This window comes from Carlito syrichta, unplaced genomic scaffold (genome assembly GCF_000164805.1).
Source record: "Carlito syrichta isolate Samal-C Ts95f unplaced genomic scaffold, Tarsius_syrichta-2.0.1 Scaffold304635, whole genome shotgun sequence".
NCBI lineage: Eukaryota > Metazoa > Chordata > Mammalia > Primates > Tarsiidae > Carlito > Carlito syrichta.
Window position 1 is genome coordinate 77,883 of NW_007248731.1, and position 24,408 is coordinate 102,290.

At 39.4% G+C, this 24,408-nt stretch overlaps 1 protein-coding gene across 1 annotated transcript in view; it reads right to left on the reverse strand.

Moving 5' to 3' along the window:
• Positions 1 to 5,310: 5,310 nt before the first annotated feature.
• Positions 5,311 to 24,408, reverse strand: part of ITGB3BP (integrin subunit beta 3 binding protein) — an 81,608-nt gene continuing 62,510 nt past the window's right edge. Inside the window, exons 5-9 of the mRNA XM_008060507.1 lie at positions 14,529 to 14,607; positions 14,012 to 14,105; positions 13,570 to 13,626; positions 7,187 to 7,237; positions 5,311 to 5,434 (exon numbers count right to left, since the gene is read on the reverse strand). Of these exons, the coding sequence (XP_008058698.1) occupies positions 7,188 to 7,237; positions 13,570 to 13,626; positions 14,012 to 14,105; positions 14,529 to 14,607 (280 nt within the window). The 3' untranslated portion in view covers positions 5,311 to 5,434; position 7,187. The remainder of the gene's footprint in view (positions 5,435 to 7,186; positions 7,238 to 13,569; positions 13,627 to 14,011; positions 14,106 to 14,528; positions 14,608 to 24,408) is intronic.

The following is a 24,408-nucleotide window of genomic DNA, read 5'->3' on the forward strand; positions in this document are numbered from 1 at the left end:
AGCAGGCATGTGTCTCTAAGTCTAATAAAAGAAATGGGGTTGGACAAAGCAAAAATCCAGAAGTACTTCTCCCTCAAAGCAAATGTGTATAAAGACTCAAAGGGCAGGTCAGCAGAGAGCAGCAGCCTTGAGTCGCTGCCGAATCAGCAGGCGCATCGCTGTCCATGGTCACCATCTGTAATCGCTGGGCCCAAATGTCAGCATCTTGGCTGGCTGGTGAGCCTTGCTTTTAGAAACACTTTGTGATAGTATACTTGTGTGTGATACAGAACGTTGATTTAAATCAGTGATGAGGAGGTTTTAAGTTACAACATCTCAATAATTGGAGAAGAGAAACTTTATTATTTGAAAATAAAAATATATCATCATTAGTGAAATAAAATGCACCTGATTCAAGATATCATATAGGTACATTCTGTAAATAAAAACACACTTTTCAGATGGCTTAATCATATTGAGTACATTATAGCTTTTATGGAAACTTGTAGCTATTATCTTATAAGTATCCCTCGTATCTATTAAAAACCAGTTTGAGAGTGTACTTTGAACTTAGAGGGATTAGGTTTCAAAATACCAGAAATAGAGGCTGGGTGAGGCAGGGCAAGCCTTAGTCCCAGCTTCTCAGGAGGATGAGGTGGGAGGATTGTGACAACCCAGGAGTTCGAGGCCAGTCTCAGGAAAAAAGAAAAGAATACCAGAAATAGCCAGTGATGAACTAAGATTTCAGAAGTAGGCGATTCCAAAGCATTTATCTTAGCTAAACTCAGGATTTTATGGATGCTTCACTATAAAGATATTTAGGTTACGCAAAAATATAAGCGATTTCCGCTTTCTTCACTAAAAACGAACCCTCCAAAGTTATTTTCAAATATATATTAGCTGGAAGAGGCATTTCTGGGAAATGCAGTTTTCTCGGTTGCCAATAAACTGAAGACTGCTCCTTAAAATGAAGAGAAGAGGTGCATGTTCATGTATCACATATGAGGCACAGAGGAGCCATCTTCCCTTGAGGACTTAGTGAGCGGAGAAAAATCCCCGATGTAGCAGTCTGTCTAAATGATAAACCACAACTAAGTGAGTGAAACATTTACAAAAGTCAAGGCAGCCAAAGGAGCCTCTCTGTTCAGAAGAGAGAGAGAGGATGGAACTAAATAATGGCTGGAGCAACAGTGGTTTCAAGTCTCAATTGGCCTCTCTTCTGTTGTGTTCACTGGAAGATCAGGGCCAAGTGTATCCCCCGCACGCCCTCCCCCCATATAAACATTAGTTTTGTGTGTGGATCCTTCTGCTTTGTCCTTCATGTGGCCTCCAAGGGTGATAAAGCGAGAGCCATCTGATCTACAATGAAAAGAACTGGGAAATGATTCTTAGCAGACCCAGCTGTTCCGAAAGGCAAAAGCTTAGTATATCAAGAGGTCAAACATACAGTAACTGGCTGAACAGCATTAAGCACATACCTACATAGCTTGGATTACACATGACACCGATCTACTTCTTAGCCCTGTATTTCCTAATGTAGGTTACTTCATAAGATGTTTTGGCTTACATCCTAAGGTTAGTTTTCGCTGCCAGAACAATATTTTTTAGTATTCTTTTGGTAACAGGCTATTAAAAGGACTATATCACAAAGTATCCTAATACTTAGTAGACAGATTATCTTTTAAAATATTTATATGGTGCCAAGAAAATCATTAATGAAGGCAATTAGTTTTAATAGTTGGATTATTGTTTAGTATCTATGTCATTTATAGTAATATATTTTTTTAACCATTCATTTTAAGAGATGAATCAAATTTCTCCAAGCGGAAAGTGTTACTTTTTTTTTTTGAGAGATCTTGCTGTGTTGCTAAGGCTGGTCTTGAACTCTGGCGTGTGCTACTGCACTCTGTGGAAAATGAGTTATTTTTCAACTTTAATTTGTTAAATTTTGCTTCAGATTTTCATATAGTATTTTTATTTTCATGATCCATTGAATCAAATGACACAGTAATATTTTCTACTAATTTGTGAAAACGTAGGGCATGTACCAAGGGAACAGCATTTTTCCCCAAAGAAATGTCAAGAAGAGCATACATCTTTTTATCGAGACAATATATTGTCATTCTCCCCAGTCCTCTTGATTTTGTGAGTGAAAGAAAAGCAGGTGACGATACAAAACCACACGAGAGAACAACAGAGGTTTGAGTTAATGGCTCAAAATGATTTGGCCCGTAAAAAGGTCTTTTCTTTAAGTTTGGTGTAGTTTAGTTAAAAAAAAACCTTTGTATTTAATACATTTAAGCAGATTTTAAAAGAGTCTGTAAATGAGTCAGCAGCTGGGACTGTAAGTGGGAAAACCGGTACCTGATTCCACGTCCCGAATTTCAGGCAAGTATGTAGTTCTACCAAAGGTGCCATTTTCATAATGCTTTATTAATCTATCCACAAACGCTCAAAGTATAAAGAAACATATGTGGCACAGAATGTAAGTCAAGCTACTCCTCTGTATGTTGGCTTACATTAAAGGGTCAAGAAGAAATGTATTATTTACATTGAGATTATCTACTGGCTTGTGTAAAAAGTTTAAATTAGCTGCAAGAAATTTTATCTAGACGTGCACCTGCCTAGTGCTATGAGCTGGTATTTACTGGGCAGATTAATTACAAATATTTCTTCTGTTCCTTTAAATATGATCAGGCAGATGCAGAAGTTGGTACTTGTACCGAGTGCATTTCTTCTAAATGCCGATGGGATATAAAAGATGTTTACTGCATCACTGAGAACTGGTTTCCAAATTAACATGCATCTCATACATGACTTAAAGAATGATTTAAACACCCATTTACCATGTAATTTGGTATCTAGTTTAGTTAGATACTGGTAACCTCTCGTGCATTTTTTAAGTCTCATAAGTAGGATTCATCTTCAAATAACTGTCAATATGATTACTCTATGAGACCATACCTACGTGAGATACTTCTCAGAGAATTTTAAGACTCCAACATGACCTATGGAAAACACCAAATCTACATGCCTTTGTCTATAAGCCTTAGGGGCCATTCAGCAGGTGTTTCCCCCAACAGCTGCTCAAAAAAAAAAAAAAAGTATTTACTATGACAGATTCCTATTCAGAGTGTGTCTCTCTGGGGACTCCTAGTGGTGGCAGAGGCTCTTGTCTTTTGGCCTAAGGACCCTTGTGTGAGAGGAAGCCTTTGAAGAAAGCAGCCACTGGCAACTGATGGCATACATTCCCACAGAGCATGTGGGAAATGACCTTAAAAATGACCTAATAAGGCCAGGAGCAGTGGCTCACACCTGTAATCCCAGCTTTTTGGGAGGCTGAGGTGGAAAGATCACTTGAGTCCAGGAGTTTGAGACCAGCCTGGGTGACAGAGTGACAAAAAAAACAGAAAAATTAGCTGGGCATGGTGGCATGTGCCTGTAGTCCCAGATACCTGGGAGGCTGAGGCAGAAGACCCCTTGAGCCCAGGAGGTCAAGACTGCAGTGAGCTACCATGATGCCACTGCACTCCAGCCTGGACGACAGAGTGAGACCTTGTCGATGTTTGAAAAAAAATAGAAAACTAAAAGGGGCCTAATAATCCCATCCCGAGGTGATCTATGTCTGCTGTGAGTTCCTGTAACTCTGCTTATTCTTCGTTTGGTGCCACAGTATGTCTGTCAGCTCCTTCTGTCTCTGTACTCCATGGAAGCGTGACAAATTTGGCAGAAGTCCCGAACATTCATTGTTTCACATTTTACTAGTAACACTCCAGGCAGTGTCCCTGTCGTTGCCTACTCAAGTCCAATGGGCCTTTTTTCATCCTTCCGAATTCCACGTGGCAGAGACCAGCCCATTCAATCGCTCTGACCTGCAGCCAAGCACGTAAAGGCAGGTGTGTGGTCTTCACCAAGCACACAGGCTTGGAGGCTACTACAAAGATTCAGCTTTCTCCTTCGGCTCAGGAGAGCACATGGAGTTCAGGAGTAGGTTCCGTGTGGGAGAAGAGGCTCGTTTCGGCTTTCGGCATGATCCGCCTGCTCACCCCAGCTTCCTCCAGGCCTGCCACACAATCTTCGATCATCCCCGGACTCGCAGTCCTTGCTTGTGCCTGGTATCGGCCAGAACCCTGGAAGAAAGTGTCTGAGCGTGCGTCGCGTACAGCTTGCCTTATGTGGCTCCTGTCGTGTACTTAAGTCCTGTGCTCTTGATGCTCAGGCTCCAGAATACTGCTGTTATACGCAGTGCTTTGTTCCTACTAAGCCTCACACTTCCGTTAGCCAGGTGATTTACCCACACTGCTACTAAGTATCATCCCAGGCCTTCCTGGGAACATTGGCCAAAATATTTTTCCTCTTCCCGCCTTTTGATGGTCTCAGCACTCTGGGTAGTCGTCTCCCTTACTCTCTCTCTTACTCGAACACTGTTTCGTAAAAGCTTCACTGTTTTTTAAGTCGGGGTCTCACTCTGCCACTCAGGCTGGAGTGCAGCGGCCCGACCGCGGTGCGCCACAGCCTCGACCTCCTGGGCTAAGGCCATCCTTCTGCCTCAGCCTCCCAAGCAGCTGGGACTACAGGGACATGCCACCACACCCAGCTGTTTCTTTGTTTTCTGTAGAGACGAGGCCTTGCTATGTTGCCCAGGCTGGTCTCGAACCCCCGGGTTCAAGTGATACTCCTGCCCCGGCCTCCCTAAGTGCTGGGATTCCAGGTGTGAGCCACCATGCCTGGCCAGGCTTTCCCTTTTAAGGACTCTGTAGGTGAATTTATGTGGGACAGCCCTCCCCCTTGAGCAGTTACGGGTCAAGTCGAATGGGTGCGAAGTGTGAGGGAGGGAAGGGGCTGACATGCAGCCTGGGAAAGTGGCCGCGGTGACAGCAGGAGCACTGTGTCCGAAGTTTCCAGGACACAGGACATCCCTCCCACATTCAGACCAGCCCGGCAAGTGCGCAGAAGAGCAGAGAGAGGACGCGGAGGGGAGGGCCCCGGAGCTGACAGAGTAGAAGACAGTTCTAAGCAGGGCGCCAAAGGTGGGCAAGGTCTGGACGGTCGTGGGCGAGAGGCTCGCCAGGCGGAGGAGACAAGAACAAAGGGAAGACACGAGAGGGGCATCTGGGAAACGCCCGTCCCTGGGGTGAACGAGGCACGCGGGGAAACTGGGACGGGAAGCTGAGGGGGATCAGGGAGAATCCCGAACATTGGTTAAGTGTGGCTGGGTTGTGAAGGCGGCTGAGTGGTTTCTTTAAGCACAGATTTGTCCGGTAGCAGCACAGGCCATTGGGGAAAGGGCGCAAAGGGCAGACAGGTGGGTGACAGCAGGGACAGTGACAGTCGGAGAGGTTAGAAGGGGCATGGGAGCGGGAACCGAGCGTCTTCAGAAGTCAGCATCTGGTGTCTGGGGACAAAAAGGCGAGGATTTGACCTTTTCAGCGCCATCAAGGGAATGGGGCAGTTCCTAGGAAGAGAGAAGGAAGCACAGTTTCAAAGTGGCAATGGTGAAATCAGTGTATCTGGGGTCACTGCACGGCAGCTGAGGTGTGGGCTTGCAGCTCAGGAGGGCGGGCACAAAGATGTGGGCCACACGCACTCGGGCACGAGGTCATGAAGAAAGCCCCCCAAGTGAAGCAGCCCAGTCGAACCAGAGCGCAGGGATGTGCCTCCAGGTGGAGCCGGTTGACCTCACCGACATTTCTCTCTCGCTTTTCTCGCCAAAAGGGAAGCGGACTGGTAGCTTGCCCTCGAGTCTTTCAAGTTCCTTCAAAGCACCCCTCACAGGCTCAGGTAACACCCCTCGAATGTGGTCTTCGCCAGACTCCGAGAACACAAGCTAGCCTCTAGTCTAGGTGTTCATGGGCCTCTTGCACCAGATGTGGATGCTGGTTTGCTCAACGTGTAACTGGGAACGTGTCCCTCTGGCCATCATCCACTGTAACAGTTCTCTGTTGAATTTTCATGGGTCAGAAACTTCAGCAGATGTTTAACCTTACAATGAGTGACTATAGGTATCAGTGTTTATGTATTATCTCCTTACTCAACTGGATATAAAGCCGTTGGCCAGTAGTGAAAGCTGACATTCACAGATTACTCCTGTGCAGCCGTCAAGAGCACAGGCTCTAGCTCCAGCCTACTCCATTAGTATCTGGCTCTGCTTCTCAGAGGACTCTGGAATAAGGTACTTAACCTGCTGTGCCTCAATTTCCTCACCTATAAAATAAAGGTAACGATTGTAACAGCTTCCCAAGTCTTTGTGGAGGTTCAATGGGATATGCACAAAGCATATATAACACCAACTGGCATACAGAAAGCGATCAATAAATGTTAGCTATTAATACTATTATTAGTTATTATTTACTTTGTACAACAGAATGAACATTTTAATGAAAGGGACATAATTTTCTACATTAAGATGCTTTGCAAATATCTTAAGAACAGTTTGTCAGGAAGCTAACAAACCCTTTTCAAAGAGAAGTATTTTGGAGACATAATTCTTGCATTTTGCTTTAATTTTTTTTTCTTAGAGATAGCAGGCAACACCTGCTTAACTTCTAAGAACCTTAATTAATACTAATGACACAAAGTCTGGGATAATGCCAGTTCTTAATGTAAGCTTTCAGTTACAGGTATACTAAATACTAATATCACATCATGAATCACATTGCTTCTAGCTTATATGTTATAATAAGCTATTTATAAACATATCCAATTTATAAAGTATATTTATAAACATACTTGTACTGCTGAACCCATAGGAATTATTGTGAAGAAAAGGTATCACTAATTAATATACACTTATTTACTTAATTTAGCACATTTTCAGATTTACCAGACTTGTTAGGTCTTGCTTAGTCAGATACTCATCCTATACAAACGATAACCTACCTGCCCCTTGCTATTTAGCTATTTATACAGATAGAGGCTCAATTAAGGGCCCTTGTATGCTCAGCTGAAAATGTGCCCTCTCTGATTTGAAGCTATCCAGGTCGCCTCAACAGTGTTCTTTTTCAACCAGCCTGGAAGTCAGACTGTCGTCCTGTTGCTTATAAGACTAGATTAAATATAATTTCAACTAAAGCTCCAAGACTCATGTCCTTGTGTTCTCACAGAAAGACAATACCAAATCTGATAATTGTAAATACAGTGTTTCCACTTGAACAAAACACAGTGAAATTTCACAAGGCTAAACTGAATTAGAAAGGTGAAACAGTACCTCAGTTTGAAATGGCTTTAAGGAATTCATAGCTGTCAAGATGACATGATTCTGTATGAAAGAAGAAAGTAAGGTTTTTTTTCAGAGAACATTTCAAAGTAACTTGTCACGTTACATGATTCAGAATAAATGTTGACTCAAAATGAAATTAGATAACCTAAACATGTTTTATTTTCCATTATAAATGGCAGCTTTGGGGCTGTAAATTCTCATTTCAACATCCACCTGGTTAGCCTGATTCCATTTTGGAATGAACATTTTAAAAGTATGAAAACTTCCAAGACATTTATTTCTTGCAGTGTGTGCTTACTACCACTGTGAGTACACGCTTTATAGTTTATTTAAATTGTCATTTAAATCTGCACTCCTGAGGGCAGCACTATGTCTGCCGAGTTTGTCACTGTGTCCCCAAGGCTGGAACGATGCCTGGCTCATAGCAGGCATTCAACAAAATTAACAAGGTGTATAAGGAGACAGCAACTCATAAGTTCTTGATATTCAGATAATTATTGTAAAAGCCTCTTGGAGTGGCCATTTACTTTCATTCCTTCACAGATCTGTTGAACTGTGTTGTGGACTTTCCGTACAGGCTCTTGACCGGGCTCTGGGACTCCAGTGTCCTGATAAGACATTTTGTTTGTCAAAGAGAGTCCTGTCGTCCTGTGGACGATCATCATGGACTACAACGGGACACATTTAAAGTATCCAGACAAGTACTGTGGGTGCCTAGATGAAGCAATTCTGCTTTCCCCATGAGAGCTGGGGGGAGCTTCACAGAGGACGTGACGTCTGAGGGTGACCTAAAGGATGAGCAGGAGTTTGCGAGACAGAGAAAGGAAAGAACCTAGGGAGGAAGGCAGCGGGGAGGCCTGGAGTCCATCGCAGAAGAGATTCCAGAGGCTGAAGTGCGTGGTGTGAAGAAGCACGAATACCAATGACCATCTCCTCGCCCTTGAGGTCCGAGCTGGAGGAAGAACCACCTAGTGTTCAATAACGACACCAGTCCTGCTTCGAACTAGGTAGTTAGCTAGAGCATTCTATATACGTCTGCCTTATTATATGTGCTTAAAATATTTAAGCTACTTTACTTAGAGAATTTATCTGTTTTGTGGGGCTTTTTTGACTACTCTGAGAGCTAAAATGGGGGGGAAAAAGTTCACCTGTCAGGTGATATAAAACCAATTTCTACTAAATGGGCCAGAATAATTTTTCTGAACAGTCAGTCTTCAGTCTATGCATTACTGTCTTTTTATAGTATTTTTATTTAATAAAACCTATTAGGGCTACCATACAAATCTCTTTACTTATGCTTTTATCTTTTAACTGATCAATTTTTATATTGCTGACATCCCTTCTTCACCATTTGCTCATTTAAAAATTCATAGTATATGAGATATGTCTCTGGGGAAAATGTCTATAAAATTTGTTACAGCTGGCAAATGTGTATGAGTCAGTGATAGCACATGACTAAATGCTTCGCAGAAAATAAAATTTGTTTCTGTAGTAAGCAGAACTGTTTAAATGTTATTTATTTTTATGTTTCAAAGAAAATATATTGTGAAGTGCTGCATTGATTTAACACGCAACAATGTCTGTGTACACGCTGTAGAAGAAAATTTATGAAACCTTTGCACAACTCCTTTAATTGAATTTTCCAAATCTCTCACCACACACAAATAATCAATATCTTCTGAAGAGAAAACCAGTCAGAATTATTACGGTCTTTCTTTTCCATTCTGTTGTCATCAGCACATACAGAGCACCTGGATATTTGTAATGTCTGATGGCAAGTTATTTACACCTCTTAAACACGTAATTGCTATTAAGTGAGGCCAAACCTAGCGTTTACTTTTTTTTAACTGGTTTTATTTAAAAGAAAAATTGTCATACTTTTAGTAAAATATAAAAAAAATTCAAATCATGGGAGAAACTATGTAAAAGGCGTTGAAACATAATAAGCCAGTTTATTTCACTTAAATCCTAGACAAATCTCCAGGAAGCATTTCCATCCAATGAAATGTATCCCCAAACAGTGATGAGTAGTGAAAAACGAGAGCACAACATTATGAACGGGAGAGGGGAGCCCCCGGACGGCACACAGGACCGCCGAATCCTAAGGAAGGGCTGAGCACCACGGCTGTGCATTAATGGATATTTGTGCCACCAAAATTAATAGCGCCATCTTTTATCTCCAGATAAACCCAGAATGTTAAAGCATAAGAGGGAATTTTTGTTGTTTCTCCTAAAACTCATCATGTCTAAACTTCAAACCTCAGTGCTTTTAAAACTGAAGTATCTGTTTGAAAAAAGATACTGTTTAATGTTAGGATAAAATAGAAAACTATTTTTGTCTTCTGGGGGTAAAATTATTTAGCTAAGATGATGAATACTTTTTCAAGTCTGAGTGGGGGAAAGAACAACATATTTTTATGTTTAAAAAATACTCCAGTGGGTGGTTAGAATGAAAAGGCAGTATCAGACTGTGGTACAGAGCAAAAGGAGTTTAAAAATCTGTCCTGTAGTCTAAGAATTTAATAACTTTAAAATCCTATAACCAGGATGAATTTTACAATGTAAGAACACAGAAAGCTAACTAAAGAAAACAGGAACATTATAGTTTATGCCTTTTTTTAAAGACCAGAGTTAGAGATTCTGAAATATTTTCTGTTATAAACAGCTGAAACAATCGACTTTTTTGACCAATGTAAAGTTCAGATGGTTACATTTCATTTAAAATATGCATACTGCAACCTACACAATTATTCTCAAGACAGATAAAATATGTTTTGGACTGAAGCTAAGTATCCAGATTTCATATCTTGGCAACTGCTCTACAATTTGCTTACATTCTTTTCAAAAACATTTTGTTTACTGGAAGTACTAGTCATAGACAAACAATGATGGCATTTTTTAATATCTCCAGAAAAAAACAAAAAAACTAAGTACTATATAATGCCATCTATTGACTAAAAGATATCTGTATCAAGTTGTTTTAAGTAGAGGTTGATTATGTAAAGTAAATAAATTTCATGCCTTACCATGTGATAATAATGTGACATTCTGTCTGTATCAAGTCATTGAATGGTCATACGTTTTAAGTCTCCAGCATAACAAATTTAAAATAATTATGAAAATTCACATCTAAATCTAACGGAAAAAGAATCTTTCATTTCATTATTTTCCTAATAGTCATTATTAAGGAAAGCAAAATTAGGCTTATTTCCTAAGTGACTGAAGAAAGAAGCCTTCCTTTGTTTAAGTAATATGCACTTAGCAGGGGAAATTCTCTTTTATTCATACACTCTCATAGGCATTCCCTGATTCTTATGAGAATGATGAAAACCTCAGTGTACTTTTTCATGTTACTGTGTATTTTTAAAATTTCTCTTGAATAACTTATATACAGCGTTAAGAATGCGTGTCAGATGTCTATTTATTTTAAAACACTAGTGTTATTTTTCTGTTATACTCTTCTTCCTGTAATCAAGACTGCAACTGAAGTTAACTGAAATTACCACTGAAATGAGGAAATAAATAAAACTAAACGACCAATTTGAAGGAGGCAATGACAGCATAAATACTGAATTTATTCTGGCACTGTCTATTTTAGCTATTCCAGGAAAATTTTATAAAAATCTGAAGGACGAAAAAAAAAGACTCTCAAGGACATTGACAGTGAAACAAGTGATTGGCATATTCTCATTTTCATAATTACTTAAGTGAAGCAAATCTATCATATTGTAGGGATGATTTTTACTTTATAAAATTTTAAATTTTTTTAAAGACTAGTCAAGTGCGGAGAAGGGAAGAAGAGTAGAACAAGGAGTTCAATCTGTAACTGACTGTGAACCATCAAATGAGATAACTCAATGCCTTTGGACCAGCCAGTTTCTAATATGAAGATGCCCAAAGCATTTTAAAATTTAGACAATTCTTGGTAATAGCATAGTTTTTTAAAAAAAAGTAAAGTTGAAATTAATATAAAAAGGTAAAGGCCAGATCTCAGAGTGAGGAACACATACAGCAAATTAGTTTGAGGTGTTAAATTCCAGCACTTTGGGAAGCCGAGGTGAGTGGATGGCCTGAGCCCATGGGTTCAAGACCAGCCCAGGGACCTTGGTGAGACCTCGTCTCTACAATAAAATAGAAAATAGCCGGGCGTGGTAGCACGCATCTGTATTTCCAGCTACTTGGAAGGCTGAGGCGGAAGGATTGCTGGCGCCCAGCAGGTAGACGCTGGGGTGTCAGTGAGCGTGCGTGCCATTGCACTCCAGCCTGGGTGAAGGAGTGAGGCTCCAACTCAAAAAAAAAAAAAAAGAATAAAATCCTCTATTAGCAGTGACAATTCTTTTATTTATTCTAGATTTTTTTCTCTCCCTTATTTCTCAAGGCTGTTTGCAAAAGCCAACTATGTGAAGCATAATTCTAATTAATTCTAGGAAATTATAGATTTTTTAAAGAAATCACACTTTTGGCCTAGGATATAGAGAAGCAAGATTTCTTCCAGTTGGGAAATAATAAACATTTTAATTCCCCATTATGATCCTCTAAAATGTCAAATTAAGAGAGACTGAAACTACTGAAACCCAGTTACACATTCTAATCAAATCACACAACTGAAGAGAGGCCAGGTATAGTGGCGTATGCCTGTGATCTCAGCACTCTAGGAGGCGGAAGCAGAAAGACTGCTTGAGGCCAAGAATTCAAGACCAGCCTGAGCAACACAGCAAGACTTCTCTCTCTAAACAAATTTAAAAAATGAGCTGGGCATGGTGGTGGCACCTGTGGTCCTAGCTACTTTAGTAGGCTGAGGCAGAAGGACTGCTTGAGGCCAAGAGTTCAAGACCAGCCTGGGCAACATAGCAAGACCTCCCTCTTTAAACAAATCTAAAAAATGAGCTGGGCATGGTGGTGGCGACCTGTGGTCCTAGCTACCTAGTAGGCTGAGGCAGAGGGATTGCTTGAGGCCAAGAATTCAAGACCAGCCTGGGCATGGTAGCACACGCCTGTATTTCCAGCTACTCGGAAGGCTGAGGCAGAAGGATCGCTGGCGCCCAGCAGATAGACGCTGGGGTGGCTGTGAGCGTGCGTGCCACTGCACTCTTTAAACAAATTTTAAAGACTTTCCTCTTTAAACAAATTTTAAAAATGAGCTGGGCACAGTGATGGAGACCTGTGGTCCTAGCTAGACGGTAGCTGGAGGATCGCTTGAGCCCTGAAGTTTGAGGCTGCATTGAGCTGGGATCGTGTCACTGTACTGTAGCCTGGGTGACAGAGAGAGACCTTATCTCTAAAGGAAATCAATTTTTAAAAAGATTAAATTTAAAAAAGAGAGAAGAGATCCCAAGCCTTTTCGAAGAAAGAGCTGCCTTTTATGTTCTTCAATTCTTGGGATCACAGTAGGAGTTAGCTGTTCAACTGACAGGCTTAGGAAGCCTGTTCTGCTTCCTCCCCACGAGAGGCGGGGTCTTGCCATGACCACTGCCCTCCCGTGCCCCAGTCGGCCTCTGGGTCTGACTGGCGGCAATCCCAGCACTTTCCATGCAGACGCACTGCTGGCTTATTGAAGGCCCTGCACCCAGTCTAGCATACTGGAATGGCTGAAGCAGTTCCAGTTATGCGTCATGTTTGAAGCTGAAAGCTGGCGTGACTGGGTGCTTGCCTCTGTTTTAGGAAGAAACAACATGGGATAATGAAAGGACCCTCGTTTTTGAGGTCAGACTAGTCTTTGGGCAGAAGTCTTGTTCTGTCACCTAAGTAGCAGTGTCTTTGGGCGAGTGACTTGATGTTTTTTGTGTCTTTGTTCCTTGTCTATAATGACAATGGTAGTATAGTGTAGTTAAAATAATCACTCTTACATTAGTCTAAAGGTTTTAATATTTTAAATTCCACGATTATTTTCCTTTTGAGATGTGGATGTGTACTTCCTATTGGAATTTAAATACTGCTAGCTTAGTTTCCCATACTGTAAAATGTTCAGAGGCAAAGGAGTTCATAGTGGATCAAAGGACATTAATGATTCAAAAGTTTCCAGAGTACTGGTTACAAAGTATCTTTTACTGTTTTGTGTATTCTTTCAATGCAACACTAAAAACTGTAGTATATTAATGTATTGTTGCCCCTATTTGCCTGTTTTCTCAAAAATAAATTTTGATAAAGAGACAAAATTTAAATCTTACACTGAAAGTTGCATTTCAAAAGACATTTTAAAAGTTCAGTCATTAGGTAAGTTGATCTCATCAGATATTGACTTCTGCTAAATGAAATATAAGGCTGTTTCACTGAGATTCATGGTCTTTTAAAATAATACATTAAAAAGGAATCATGTTGATTGGTTTTAATTGGTAAAATGAAATAAAAGCATCCGTAACACAACTATTTACCTTTGCGAAGAAGTCCAGAACCCTTTTCAAGCAATTTTTGTTTTGTTACTTTTGTCACTGAAAGAAAAAAAAAAGAATCCCATGTTAAGAATTAACATGGAATATGAATAACGTTTCATTACTTGTAGAAACAACTTCATGAGAAAAACTCAAAGTAATAAATATTTACAGGTAACAAGTATAAGGTATAATATGTTGCATCTTATTTACAAATGAGCATTACCTTAAAAAATCCTAATACTAGTTTCCAAGGAACATTCTTTCCCTTCACATTCAAGAGGGTCCTCCAGATAATAAATAACTGGCTTCTTATTTAAAGAAGGCAAAAAACATGTCCAGTAGTGTGGTATATATACAGAAGTCCATCAAATGTACATTTGAGAAAAATTAATAGACTTATCTTTAAAATTAGTATCACAGAAAACTTGCAAATTTGTCTTACATAGTTCTTTGGTTTTCTGCATCTCTCTTTTTAAGAAACGTGAAGCACAGGAGACACCAATGAGGTTTTCAAGCTCTCTACTGCCCTCCAAAGCCTAAAAGAAAGCCATCTTAAATGAGTTAAGTCAGCTCTCTACACACATAAGACTACTGACAAGTCTAATGAAAACACAGTATCCATTGTTTCCTTCATTTGCAAAACTTAAACTCTGTGGTAGGCAATTCAACTTTTTCTGGTAAGTCAACTATTGCAAGTCTTAAAATGCTGAGTAAAAACAATTTATTATTAACTAAAAAGACTACACAGTCTACAAATTTACATTTAAATTTGAAAAAGTCAGATATTACTGAAATATTATAGTTAAGTGATGTTTCTATAAGAAGAGAAATTCCCATGAAGAGTCATGAAACCTATGCCCTGCAAACTCCTTCCTTGATTGGATTTCCAATCAAGGGTGGCTTCCTTCCCTTTATCCATAGCAGAAGTTCAAAAAATTATATGCTAAAAGAATGCAAACCTGTATACTCCTTAAGTTCTGCATTGTTTTCACGATTTCATCTGATGATTTCTCAACTTCAGAAAGCAGAATCATGAATCTAGGAATGGAAAGGCATGTCATTTTCGGAACTTTAATTCTTTCTAAAGGACCTTAAATTTAGTTTTCTAATTCTTTCTTTATATGTTCCATAATGGTAAAAGATACAAATGCCCCTCCTCCATTCTTTCCACATACAATACATATCATCAACAATCCTCTTTTCTGGAGTTTCTTCCTGCCTCCTGCTCACTGTGCAGGGGGGACGGGAGACACGACTGGCTGCTCCCTTCTCCACGATGCCACCTTGAGGATGCTGATACCTGCCGTTCCTTCATTTACCTTGATCTGAGCCTAAGAATCAGTGATTTTTTTTTAAATAAAAAAGTTTTATGATTTTTAACATATTTCAGTGTGAAAAAGATTCGAAAGCAATCTTTTAAATTTGAAAATGAAGGAAAGGAAAAGAAAACTTCACTTGGAATTTTACCTTCCAAACATATCTTCAGCTAGCATCTTCAGAAAATTCTCCCAGTTTAAAAAAATTGTATACGTTTGTATCAGGCTTCCTTTACTTAATGTAACATCATACACATTTCTGGGCCACATATTATTGGATGCACAATATCCTATTTAGTAAACACGCCAAAAATGATTTAACCATTTTCTTATTGCTACAATTTTAGTTTATTTTCCAATTTTAAGGCCCCATAGTTGCGTATGATGATATCAACACAGTCTAACAGAAATAGAGTGTACGCCACATATGTAATTAAAAATTTTCTAGTAGCCACATTAAAAGATGTAAAAATAAAAAGGTAAACTTAATTTTAATAATGTATTTTTAAACCAAATATAGCCCAAATATTGTCATTTCAACATGTAATCAATAAAAAAAATTACTGAGATGTTTTACACTTTTTTCAAATCTGGGATGTACTTTACATGCTAACAGCACATCTCATTTTGGACCAGCCACATTTCAAGGGTCCATTAGCCACGTGTGGCTAGTGACCATTGCTTCAAATAGCAAACATCCATATCGATTTTATGAGAGAAACCAGAAATTCTATTTAAATGCTTTTCAAGATTACATCAGTATTATCCATTAATATTTTGTGCTTTTAAAAACAAGACAACTCGAAAAACAACAGATGCTGGAGAGGATGCGGAGAAAAGGGAACACTTCTCCACTGTTGGTAGGAGTGTAAAGAGTGTAAACTAGTACAACCTCTGTGGAAAACAACGTGGTGACTCCTAAAAGATCTAAACATCGACCTTCCATACAACCCAGCAATCCCCCTCCTGGGAATATAGCTGGAGGAACTCAAATCACTCTATGAAAAAGATACCTGCACACGCATGTTTATTGCAGCATTGTTCACAATAGCAAAAACACGGAACCAGCTGTGCTGTCCATCAAAAGCGGACTGAATAAAAAAAAATGTGAGCCAGGCTCGGTGGCTCAGCCTGTAATCCCGCGCCTTTGGGAGGCTGAGGTAAGTGGATTGCCTGGGCCAGCGGGTTCGAGACCCGCCTGGGCAGCAAGACCTCATCTCTACAACAAATCAAAAAATCAGCTGGGTGTGGTAGCTCATGCCTGTAATTCTGGCTACATGGAAGGCTGAGGCGGAAGGATCGCCGGAGCCCAGCAGGCCGAAGCTTGCGGTGGCCGTGAGCGGCCACTGCACTCCAGTCTGGGTGACAGAGTGAGACTCCAACTCAAAAAGAAAAAAGAAAAAAAAAGTGGTACATATACGTGATGTAATATTACACAGTCATAAAGAAGGACAAAATTATTAACTTCGTATCAACTTGGATGGACTTAGAGTCTATAATACTCAGTGATCTATCACAGAAACAAAGAACTGAGTACCACATGTTGTCATAAACAGACCCTGAACAACTATCATGATACTATAAGAGAGGAATTGGCAGTAGTGGAAACTGCCAGGTGAGGGTGGGGGGGCGGGGGGGAGACACACTTCATCAATAAGGGAACCTGATCTCAAACCAGGCAAAGTGGGGACCAAAGTGAGGCCCAAACTTTACCTGTACAATGACCATTTGTATACCTAACCCTGAACTATACCCCACATCATTAAAATAAAAATTAAAAAAAAAGGGAAAAAAGACAAATATGATTGTTAAAATTTTCATATACAGTAGGTATGAACAGTAAGTTTCTACTAAGTAAAATTTATATCTAAGTATGCAAACAAGAAAAGAAGACTTGAAAGCATTATGCTAACACTAAAAATGAAGAGGATAGTGGAATTATGGGTTTTTTTTCTGTAAAATTTTTCCTTTATTATGTGTTTTCAATGAAAAGTCACTTGTCTGAGGCCCGATTGCTTAACAGTAAAAGCTCAGTTTGAGAGACGGTGTCACAAAGGGATTCCTGCTCCTCCCGTTGGGCTCCAAAGCCTCAAGAAACAAGAGGACTGATGTGACTCCACCCAGGCTGGGAATATCCAGCTCCTCCTACACCAGGCCAAGCCATTTGCCCTCAGGTGCAAAGTGGAGGCAAGTACATTACTTTGCTGCGAGGAGGAATCTAGGGGGGGGCTTGTGACCCTGGTCTTGCATCCCTTTCCTGGAAGGCCTGGAGTGGCAGATCTTTTAATGTCTTATCACTCTAAAGAGCCTGAAGGTACTCCCTGTTGACCTTCAGGGAATTGTGTGGGAAGGGTGGGTGCTACAGGACTGCCATCTTGAATGATTCCAAGGGATTCTGTTCAGGTACAATGGTGCCCCCAGGAGTTGTACAACGTGGTGTCCCCAAAAGATCTACCAGCATCTCTTTCAAATTAAGACAGTCATCGAGGGACTCAGGTCAGTAGTCTGTTTTAAGAACCTTGGAGAGTCATATGAACTAAGTATCAGCCACCGGAAAAGTTGTCTTCAAGATATCTTTGACAGGCCTAAGCTGTTTTTGCAAGGACACATATCTATTGCAAGGTCAAGTAGACTAGTGGACACTTCATTGTTCCTCCCATTTTAATTTTAATTTCTTTTGCTTTCCTCCTCCTTTTTCTTCTTTATAGATGAAATTAACTCTTTTTCCCACCTCAAAGGCAACCAAATTACCATGAATGGTTTTGTAAATATCATGTAACAGTTAATCTTGATAAATTCATAAAGTTTGTTCTCCTTTTCTGACTCATTGAAGAAGGCTTTATCATCTTTGGAGATTTTAAACTACTTGCTGAGCAAATTTTGGGGGAAATACAGCTGCCATTTTTTTCATTCTAGACAAAGTGGAATTATCATAAGCATCCTATTTGTGCTGGAAAGTAGTTTTTATTGCCACTGAGAGCCCTTTTCCATCTTTTCAATGCATAGTTCAAATTCTACTTTGCTGCCCCCAATACAGCATTCATGTTTGCTTACAGTCCCTTCGCCTTAAATATCCTCTTGATGTTCCTTCGCCACTTTATTTCTAAAAACCAACAATCTTTCTTTTCTTTCAAGTTGCCTACAGAATATATTTCTCAAGTTCATTAATGACACAAAATATCAGTTATCGCTGCTCTCTCTTTCTGGTGAATAGAAGTATCGTCGGCGGGTAGCATTCATATCTTACAGGATACTACTTCTTTCTTTCTTTTTTTTTTTTTTTTTTAGTTGGAGTCTCACTCTGTTGCCCAGACTGGAGTGCAGTGGCTGCTCCCGGCCACCGCAGCCTCGACCTGCTGGGCTCTGGAGATCCTTCCACCCCAGCCTTCCAAGTAGCTGGAACTACAGGCGCGCACTACCACACCCGGCTAATTTTTAATTTATTGTAGAGATGAGGTCTCGCCAAGTTCCCCAGGCAGGTCTCAAACCCGTGGGCTCAGGCAATCCACTCGCCTCAGCCTCCCAAAGGCGCAGGATTACAGGCTGAGCCACCAAGCCTGGCACTATTTCTTTCTTAAATAGATTTGCCCTTGGCCAGACTAAATTGGGTGAAATTCTTTATCTTAAAATGACCCTTTGAACTATCTAGATGTTATGGGGTACTGCATCCAGATATCCAGCAACAGATCAGTTTCATGGCATCCTTGTAAGATGTGATCAAATCCTGTATAATAGCCAAAGATTTGAGCACAGCTTATAAATCTAAAATCTTGGTCCTTCTTGAATTAATTAGCCTTATTGTTAATCAGTAGAGTAAAATTCCAGCTGCTTTTTTTTTTTTTTTTTTTTTTTAACATCTAGTAGGTTTTCTTTTGAGATAGCCACAAGTCAAAATTCAGGTTTTTCAGCGCATTTTTCCAAACTGCTTAGAAGATCTCACTGTGAAATTCAGAGTTCTCTCACATTCCTCAATGAAAAAGTTCTTATTCTAAAGAACAATCAAAATCGAATGCTCCAGTCAAATAAAATCCATTAGAAACACTGGATGTATTCATTAATTATGTCTTTAATCCCTTCTGTATTAATTTCTTCAGTCTCAAGCAAATCACGTATAACTTGAATTTCAAAAACTATCATTTTGCTCTGGTTCTGGGTGTTTCCTGTCTTGACCATTTTCAATTATTTTCCATTCTTAGATTCATTTTAGTTTTGTCATTTCTGTTTTCTCTATAAAGTTCCTCAGATTTAGTTTTCTGAGGAGGAAACTAAAAGAACAAAGATAGACCACCATTAAATTGGTGTTTCCAATTAAGATTCATTGATGCAGGTAGCTAGCAGGCATTAAGTCTGCCACCCCTAGCATGCAAGCCATGGTCCCTACTGTGCAGGCATTGCTGATACAGTGGGAGAGGAGCCAGGACGCCCAAAGCCATGATCATGGCCTCTAAAGACCTAGGTTTACCTCCTTTTTGTAACTTCCTGTTGTTTGACGTATGCCTTCCTCAACAAACCGTAAGATTCATGAAGGCAAGATTCATCTACCTTATTTGCTGTTATAACCATGACACTTACCATAGTGCCTGCAGTGTGGCAGGTACTCCATAAATATTTGATGGATCAATGAATGGAATCAGAAAGATCTGGTCCAGTGACCATCCATCCCTAGATCCAAGTGGAGTGTGTCCATCTTTCACTTCTCTCTCTCTCTGTTTTTTAACTTACTTCCTATCACAGTTTCCATGAGTCTTCAATTCAGCTAGATTGTTGAGAAAGTTAATTACCTCAGCTCCTTAACCTTCTGCACATAGGTCTTTCTCATGGGTAACCCTGGACTTCCCTACCTGTCTTCTTTGCTTCTGGCCAAAGCTGTGAATACTACAGGAAAAAAAAAGTTTTACAGCAGTCCATGTATCAGAAGTGTATGATTTTACTGAGCTCCCAATGCTGCATAACTCTCCTTTTACTAGTTAACTTAATGAATCGTCTTTCTTTCACCAGCTTCTATTCAAAATAACGGCCCAACCCAATCTTTCCTTCTTCCATAATGAAATTAAACTCCTACACTCAGATTTCTACCTTACTATTCTACTAATACAACAACCTCAAACATTACAAACTCTTAATACCAATACGAAAAGCTGTTATCTGAGATACTACCCCTAAGAAATAGTACTTTTTTGAATCTTTTTCTTTTTTGAGTCAGAGTCTCACTGTCAACCAGGCTGGAGTGGAGTGCAGTGGCACACTCCCGGCCACCACAGCCTCAACCTGCTGGGCTGAGGCGATCCTTCCGCCTCAGCCTTCCAAGTAGCTGGAACTACAGGCACGTGCCACCATGTGCTGCTAATTTTTTTGATTTATTGTAGAGACGAGGTCTCACCAAGTTGCCCAGGCTGGTCTCAAACCCTGGGCTCAGGCAATCCTCTCACCTCAGCCTCCCAAAGTGCTGGGATCATAGGTGTGAATTACCGTGCCCGATTTTATAAATCTTAAGACCTGAGAGTTATGTGTACAGAACAGGGGTTATTTCCTCGGGTTTTTCTTTATCCTTACAATGCTATGATTCATACAGAAAGAGACAAATATGTCAATGAATCTCTACCTACCTCTATCTAAATGGATTATTTTGGATGAAGAATTGTGGTAAAAGTGAAATATATTGGCAGTAGTGAGAAACTGCCAGGGGGCGGGGGAGAGGAGAGGCAGGATTGGCAGTAGTGGAAATCTGCTGAGGGAGGGGGGACACATCTCATCGACAAGGGTACCTGCACAATGAACATTTGGATACCAAAATTGTACCCCACACCTTTAAAAGAAAAAAAATTAAAAGTTAAAAGAAAAAAAAATGTATCATTAACATTTTTTCAATGTTTTCTAAGCTCAAGGGCAAGGTACTATACTTTCACTTTACGAACTTTCTCTTTAAAAAAAATTTAAAACAATCCTCTGGTAAATATTATCTCCATTTTACAGATATGAAAACTGAAGTACAAAAAATTGACTTAGTTATCCAGAATTACATAGCAAGGGGCACAGTCAGGACTTGAACCCAGGTGTGTTTAACCTATGTTCTCAACTATTATACAACATTTTCATTACCACTGGCATAAAAATTCCTCAGTAAGGTTGTTAAAAATACAAATTTCTGGGCTGCATCCAAGATCTACTAATCAAGAATGTCTCTAAATAGAAACTAGAAAGATACATTTCCAGACAATGCTTATGCATGCCAAAATTAGTTAAAAGCATTTTCTATGAAAACTGGTAAAATAAAAACAGATCTCGTCAATATGAATAAAACTGACATTCCTTGTCAAAAAAAATTTTTCCCCATGTTTACATCTATTTATTTCCATTATATTCTTATGGTTTTTCTCAGACAGGCCTTCTGGGTTCCCTTTTAAAATTAAAAAATGATTGTGGTAAAATACATACAAGAAAATTTGTCATTTTAAACATTTTAAGTGTTCAATTCAGTGGCATGAATTATACTCACAATGTTATATAACCATTACCAGTAGCCATTTCCATAACTTTTCTTTCATTACAAACCGAAACCGTGTAACCATTAACCAATAACTCCTTATGCTCCTCACTCCTGGTCTCCATAACCTCTAATCTTTTTCTGCTTTTGAATTTGTCTATTCTAGATATTTCATACCATTGGAATCCTGCAATGTTTCTCCTTGTGTGTCTGGTTTATTTAACTTAGCATAATGTTTCCAAGATGCATCCATGTTGTAACACGTGTCAGAACTTCATTCCTTTCTACGAATGAATAATATTCCACTGCAAGTATATAGCACACTTTGTTCATCCATTCATGTGTTGAGGAACATGTGGGTTGTTTCCATCTTTCGGTTACTATGAACAATGCTGGAATGAACAGTAGTGTACAGATATCCGTTTGAGTCATTGTTTTCAACTCTTGGGCATGTACCTAGGAGTGAAACTGCTTGGACATGTGACAATTCTATATTTAATTTTTTTGAGGAACCACCAGACTGCTTTCCACAGGAGCTACAATGTACGAGGATGCCAATACCTCTACAACTATGCCAACACTTATTTTCCACTGTTTTTGTTTAAAAAGCCATCCTACAGTAGGTGCAAGGTGGTATCTCATCGTGCTTTTGATTTGTCTTTCTTTAATGACTAATGATGCTCAACATCATTTCATGTGCTTATTGGCCACTTGTCCATCTTCTTAGAAGAAATATCCATTTAAGTCTTTGCCTATTTTAACAACTGGGTTGTCATTTGATTGCTGAGTTTTGGAAGTTCTTTATATATTCAGGATATTAAATTCTTCTCACATATATGATTTGAAAACATCTCTCCCATTCTGTGTGTTGCCTTTTCACTTTCTTGATGATGCACTTTGAAGCACAAAGCTTTTAATTTTTATAAAGTCCAATTTTTTTTTTCTGTTGTTGACTTTGCTTTTGGGGTCATTATCTAAGAAGCTATTGCCAAATCCAAGGTCATAAAGATTTCCCTTATGCTTTTTTCTAAGAGTTTAGTTCTTATATATAGTTCTTATATATCGTTTTTTCTAATGAGTTTAGTTCTTATATTTAGGTTGTTGATCCATTTTAAGTTAATTTTTATATGTGGTGTGAGGTAGGGATCCAATTTCATTCCTTCGTATGTGGAAATTCTGTTGTCCCAGCAATATTTATTAAAGAGACTAATTTTTCTCTACTAAATAGACTTGGCACCCTTGTCAAAAATTAATTGGCCATAGATGTTTGGGTTTATTTTTGGACCCTCAATTCTAGTTCATTAGTCTCTATGGCTAGTCTCATGCCTGTACCATACTGTTTTGATTACTGTAGCTTTGTAGTTAAGTTTTGAAATCAGGAAGTGTGAGTCCTCCAACTCTGTTCTTTTTCAAGAATGTTCGAGGTATCTTGTAGTTCCACATAAATTTGAGGATAGGTTGTTCCATTTCTGTAAAAACTGCAGTTTAATCATTCTGCAAAAGAAATAGGGATTTCAGCTGGGCTCGGTGGCTCAGCCTGTAATCCCGTGCTTTGGGAGGCTGAGGTAAGTGGATTGCCTGAGCCCGTAGGTTCGAGACCCGCCTGGGCAACTTGGCGAGACCTCACCTCCACAATAAATCAAAAATTAGCCGGGCGTGGTAGCGCACGCCTGTAGTTCCAGCTACTTGGAAGGCTGAGGTGGAAGGATTGCCGGAGCCCAGCAGGTCGAGGCTGCGGTGGCCGGGAGCGGCCACTGCACTCCAGTCTGGGCGACCGAGTAACACTCCAACACACACACACACACACACACACACACACACACACAAATCATTTAAAAAAAAAAGATACAGGGATTTCGATGAATCTGTAGACTGCTTTGGTTAGTAGTAACATCTTGACAATGTTAAGTCTTACTACCCATGAACATAGGATATCTTTCTGCTTATTTACATCTTTAATTTCTTTCAGCAATGCTTTGTAGTTTCCAGAATACAAGTTTATCACTTCTTTGGTTAAATTTATTCCTTGATATTTTATCCTTTTATATGCTACTGGAAATGAAATGCTTCCTTCATTTCCTTTTCAAATTATTCATTATAGGTATATTGAAACACACCTGATTTTTGTGTGTTGATCTTATACCCTGAAACTTTGTTGAATTTATTAGCTCTAGTAGCTTCTGTATATTCTTTGGGATTCTATATATAGAGATTGTTTTACTTCTTCCTTTCCAATTTAAATGCTTTTTACTTCTTTTTCTAATTGTCTAATTGCTTGGACTAGAATTTCCAATACAATATTTAATGCCAGTGGTAAAAGCAGATGTACTCATTTTGTTCTGGATCTTTGGGGAAAAGCTTTCAGTTTTCCATGTTACACATTTTAAAAAGTTGAAAGTGTCTTTTAAATGTTGGTTTCCCTGTTAGTCTTTGCTCACCTACAGTCAACTAACTTATCCCTGGAGGCCATCATTTGCGCAGAAAGTGATCTATAAGTCAACATTCTTGTTACTTAAAATACAGTAAAGAGAAGCTCAGGATATTGACCAGTGGTTGTCGCAATTAAACTGTATACAAAACAAAAAATAAAAAACCATCCTGGCATAACTCATTACTATTAACAAGGTTTTATTTGGATTAGTACAGAAATAAAAACTACACATCTAAAAAGTTACTCCTCTGCCTACAAAAGAATAAAGCAGTTATATAACTTCTGTTATATAATCCTGTTTTATAAGCTCTAGATAACAGGTGGGATCTTTGTGATGGAACTGTTCTGTATCTTGACTATAGTGGCAGATAACACCTACACGTGATAAAATTGCACAGAACTAAATATACACACAAATAAATACATTGCAAAACAGGAAATATAAATAAGATCAGTAGATTGTGTCAATGTCAGTTTCCAGGTTGTGATATTGTACTAGTTTTGTGGGTTTTCTTGTTTGTTTTGCTTTGAGGCAGTGTCTTACTCTATTGTGCAGTGGCACGATCATGGACTGCAGTGGCATGACCATGGCTCACCACAGCCTCAAC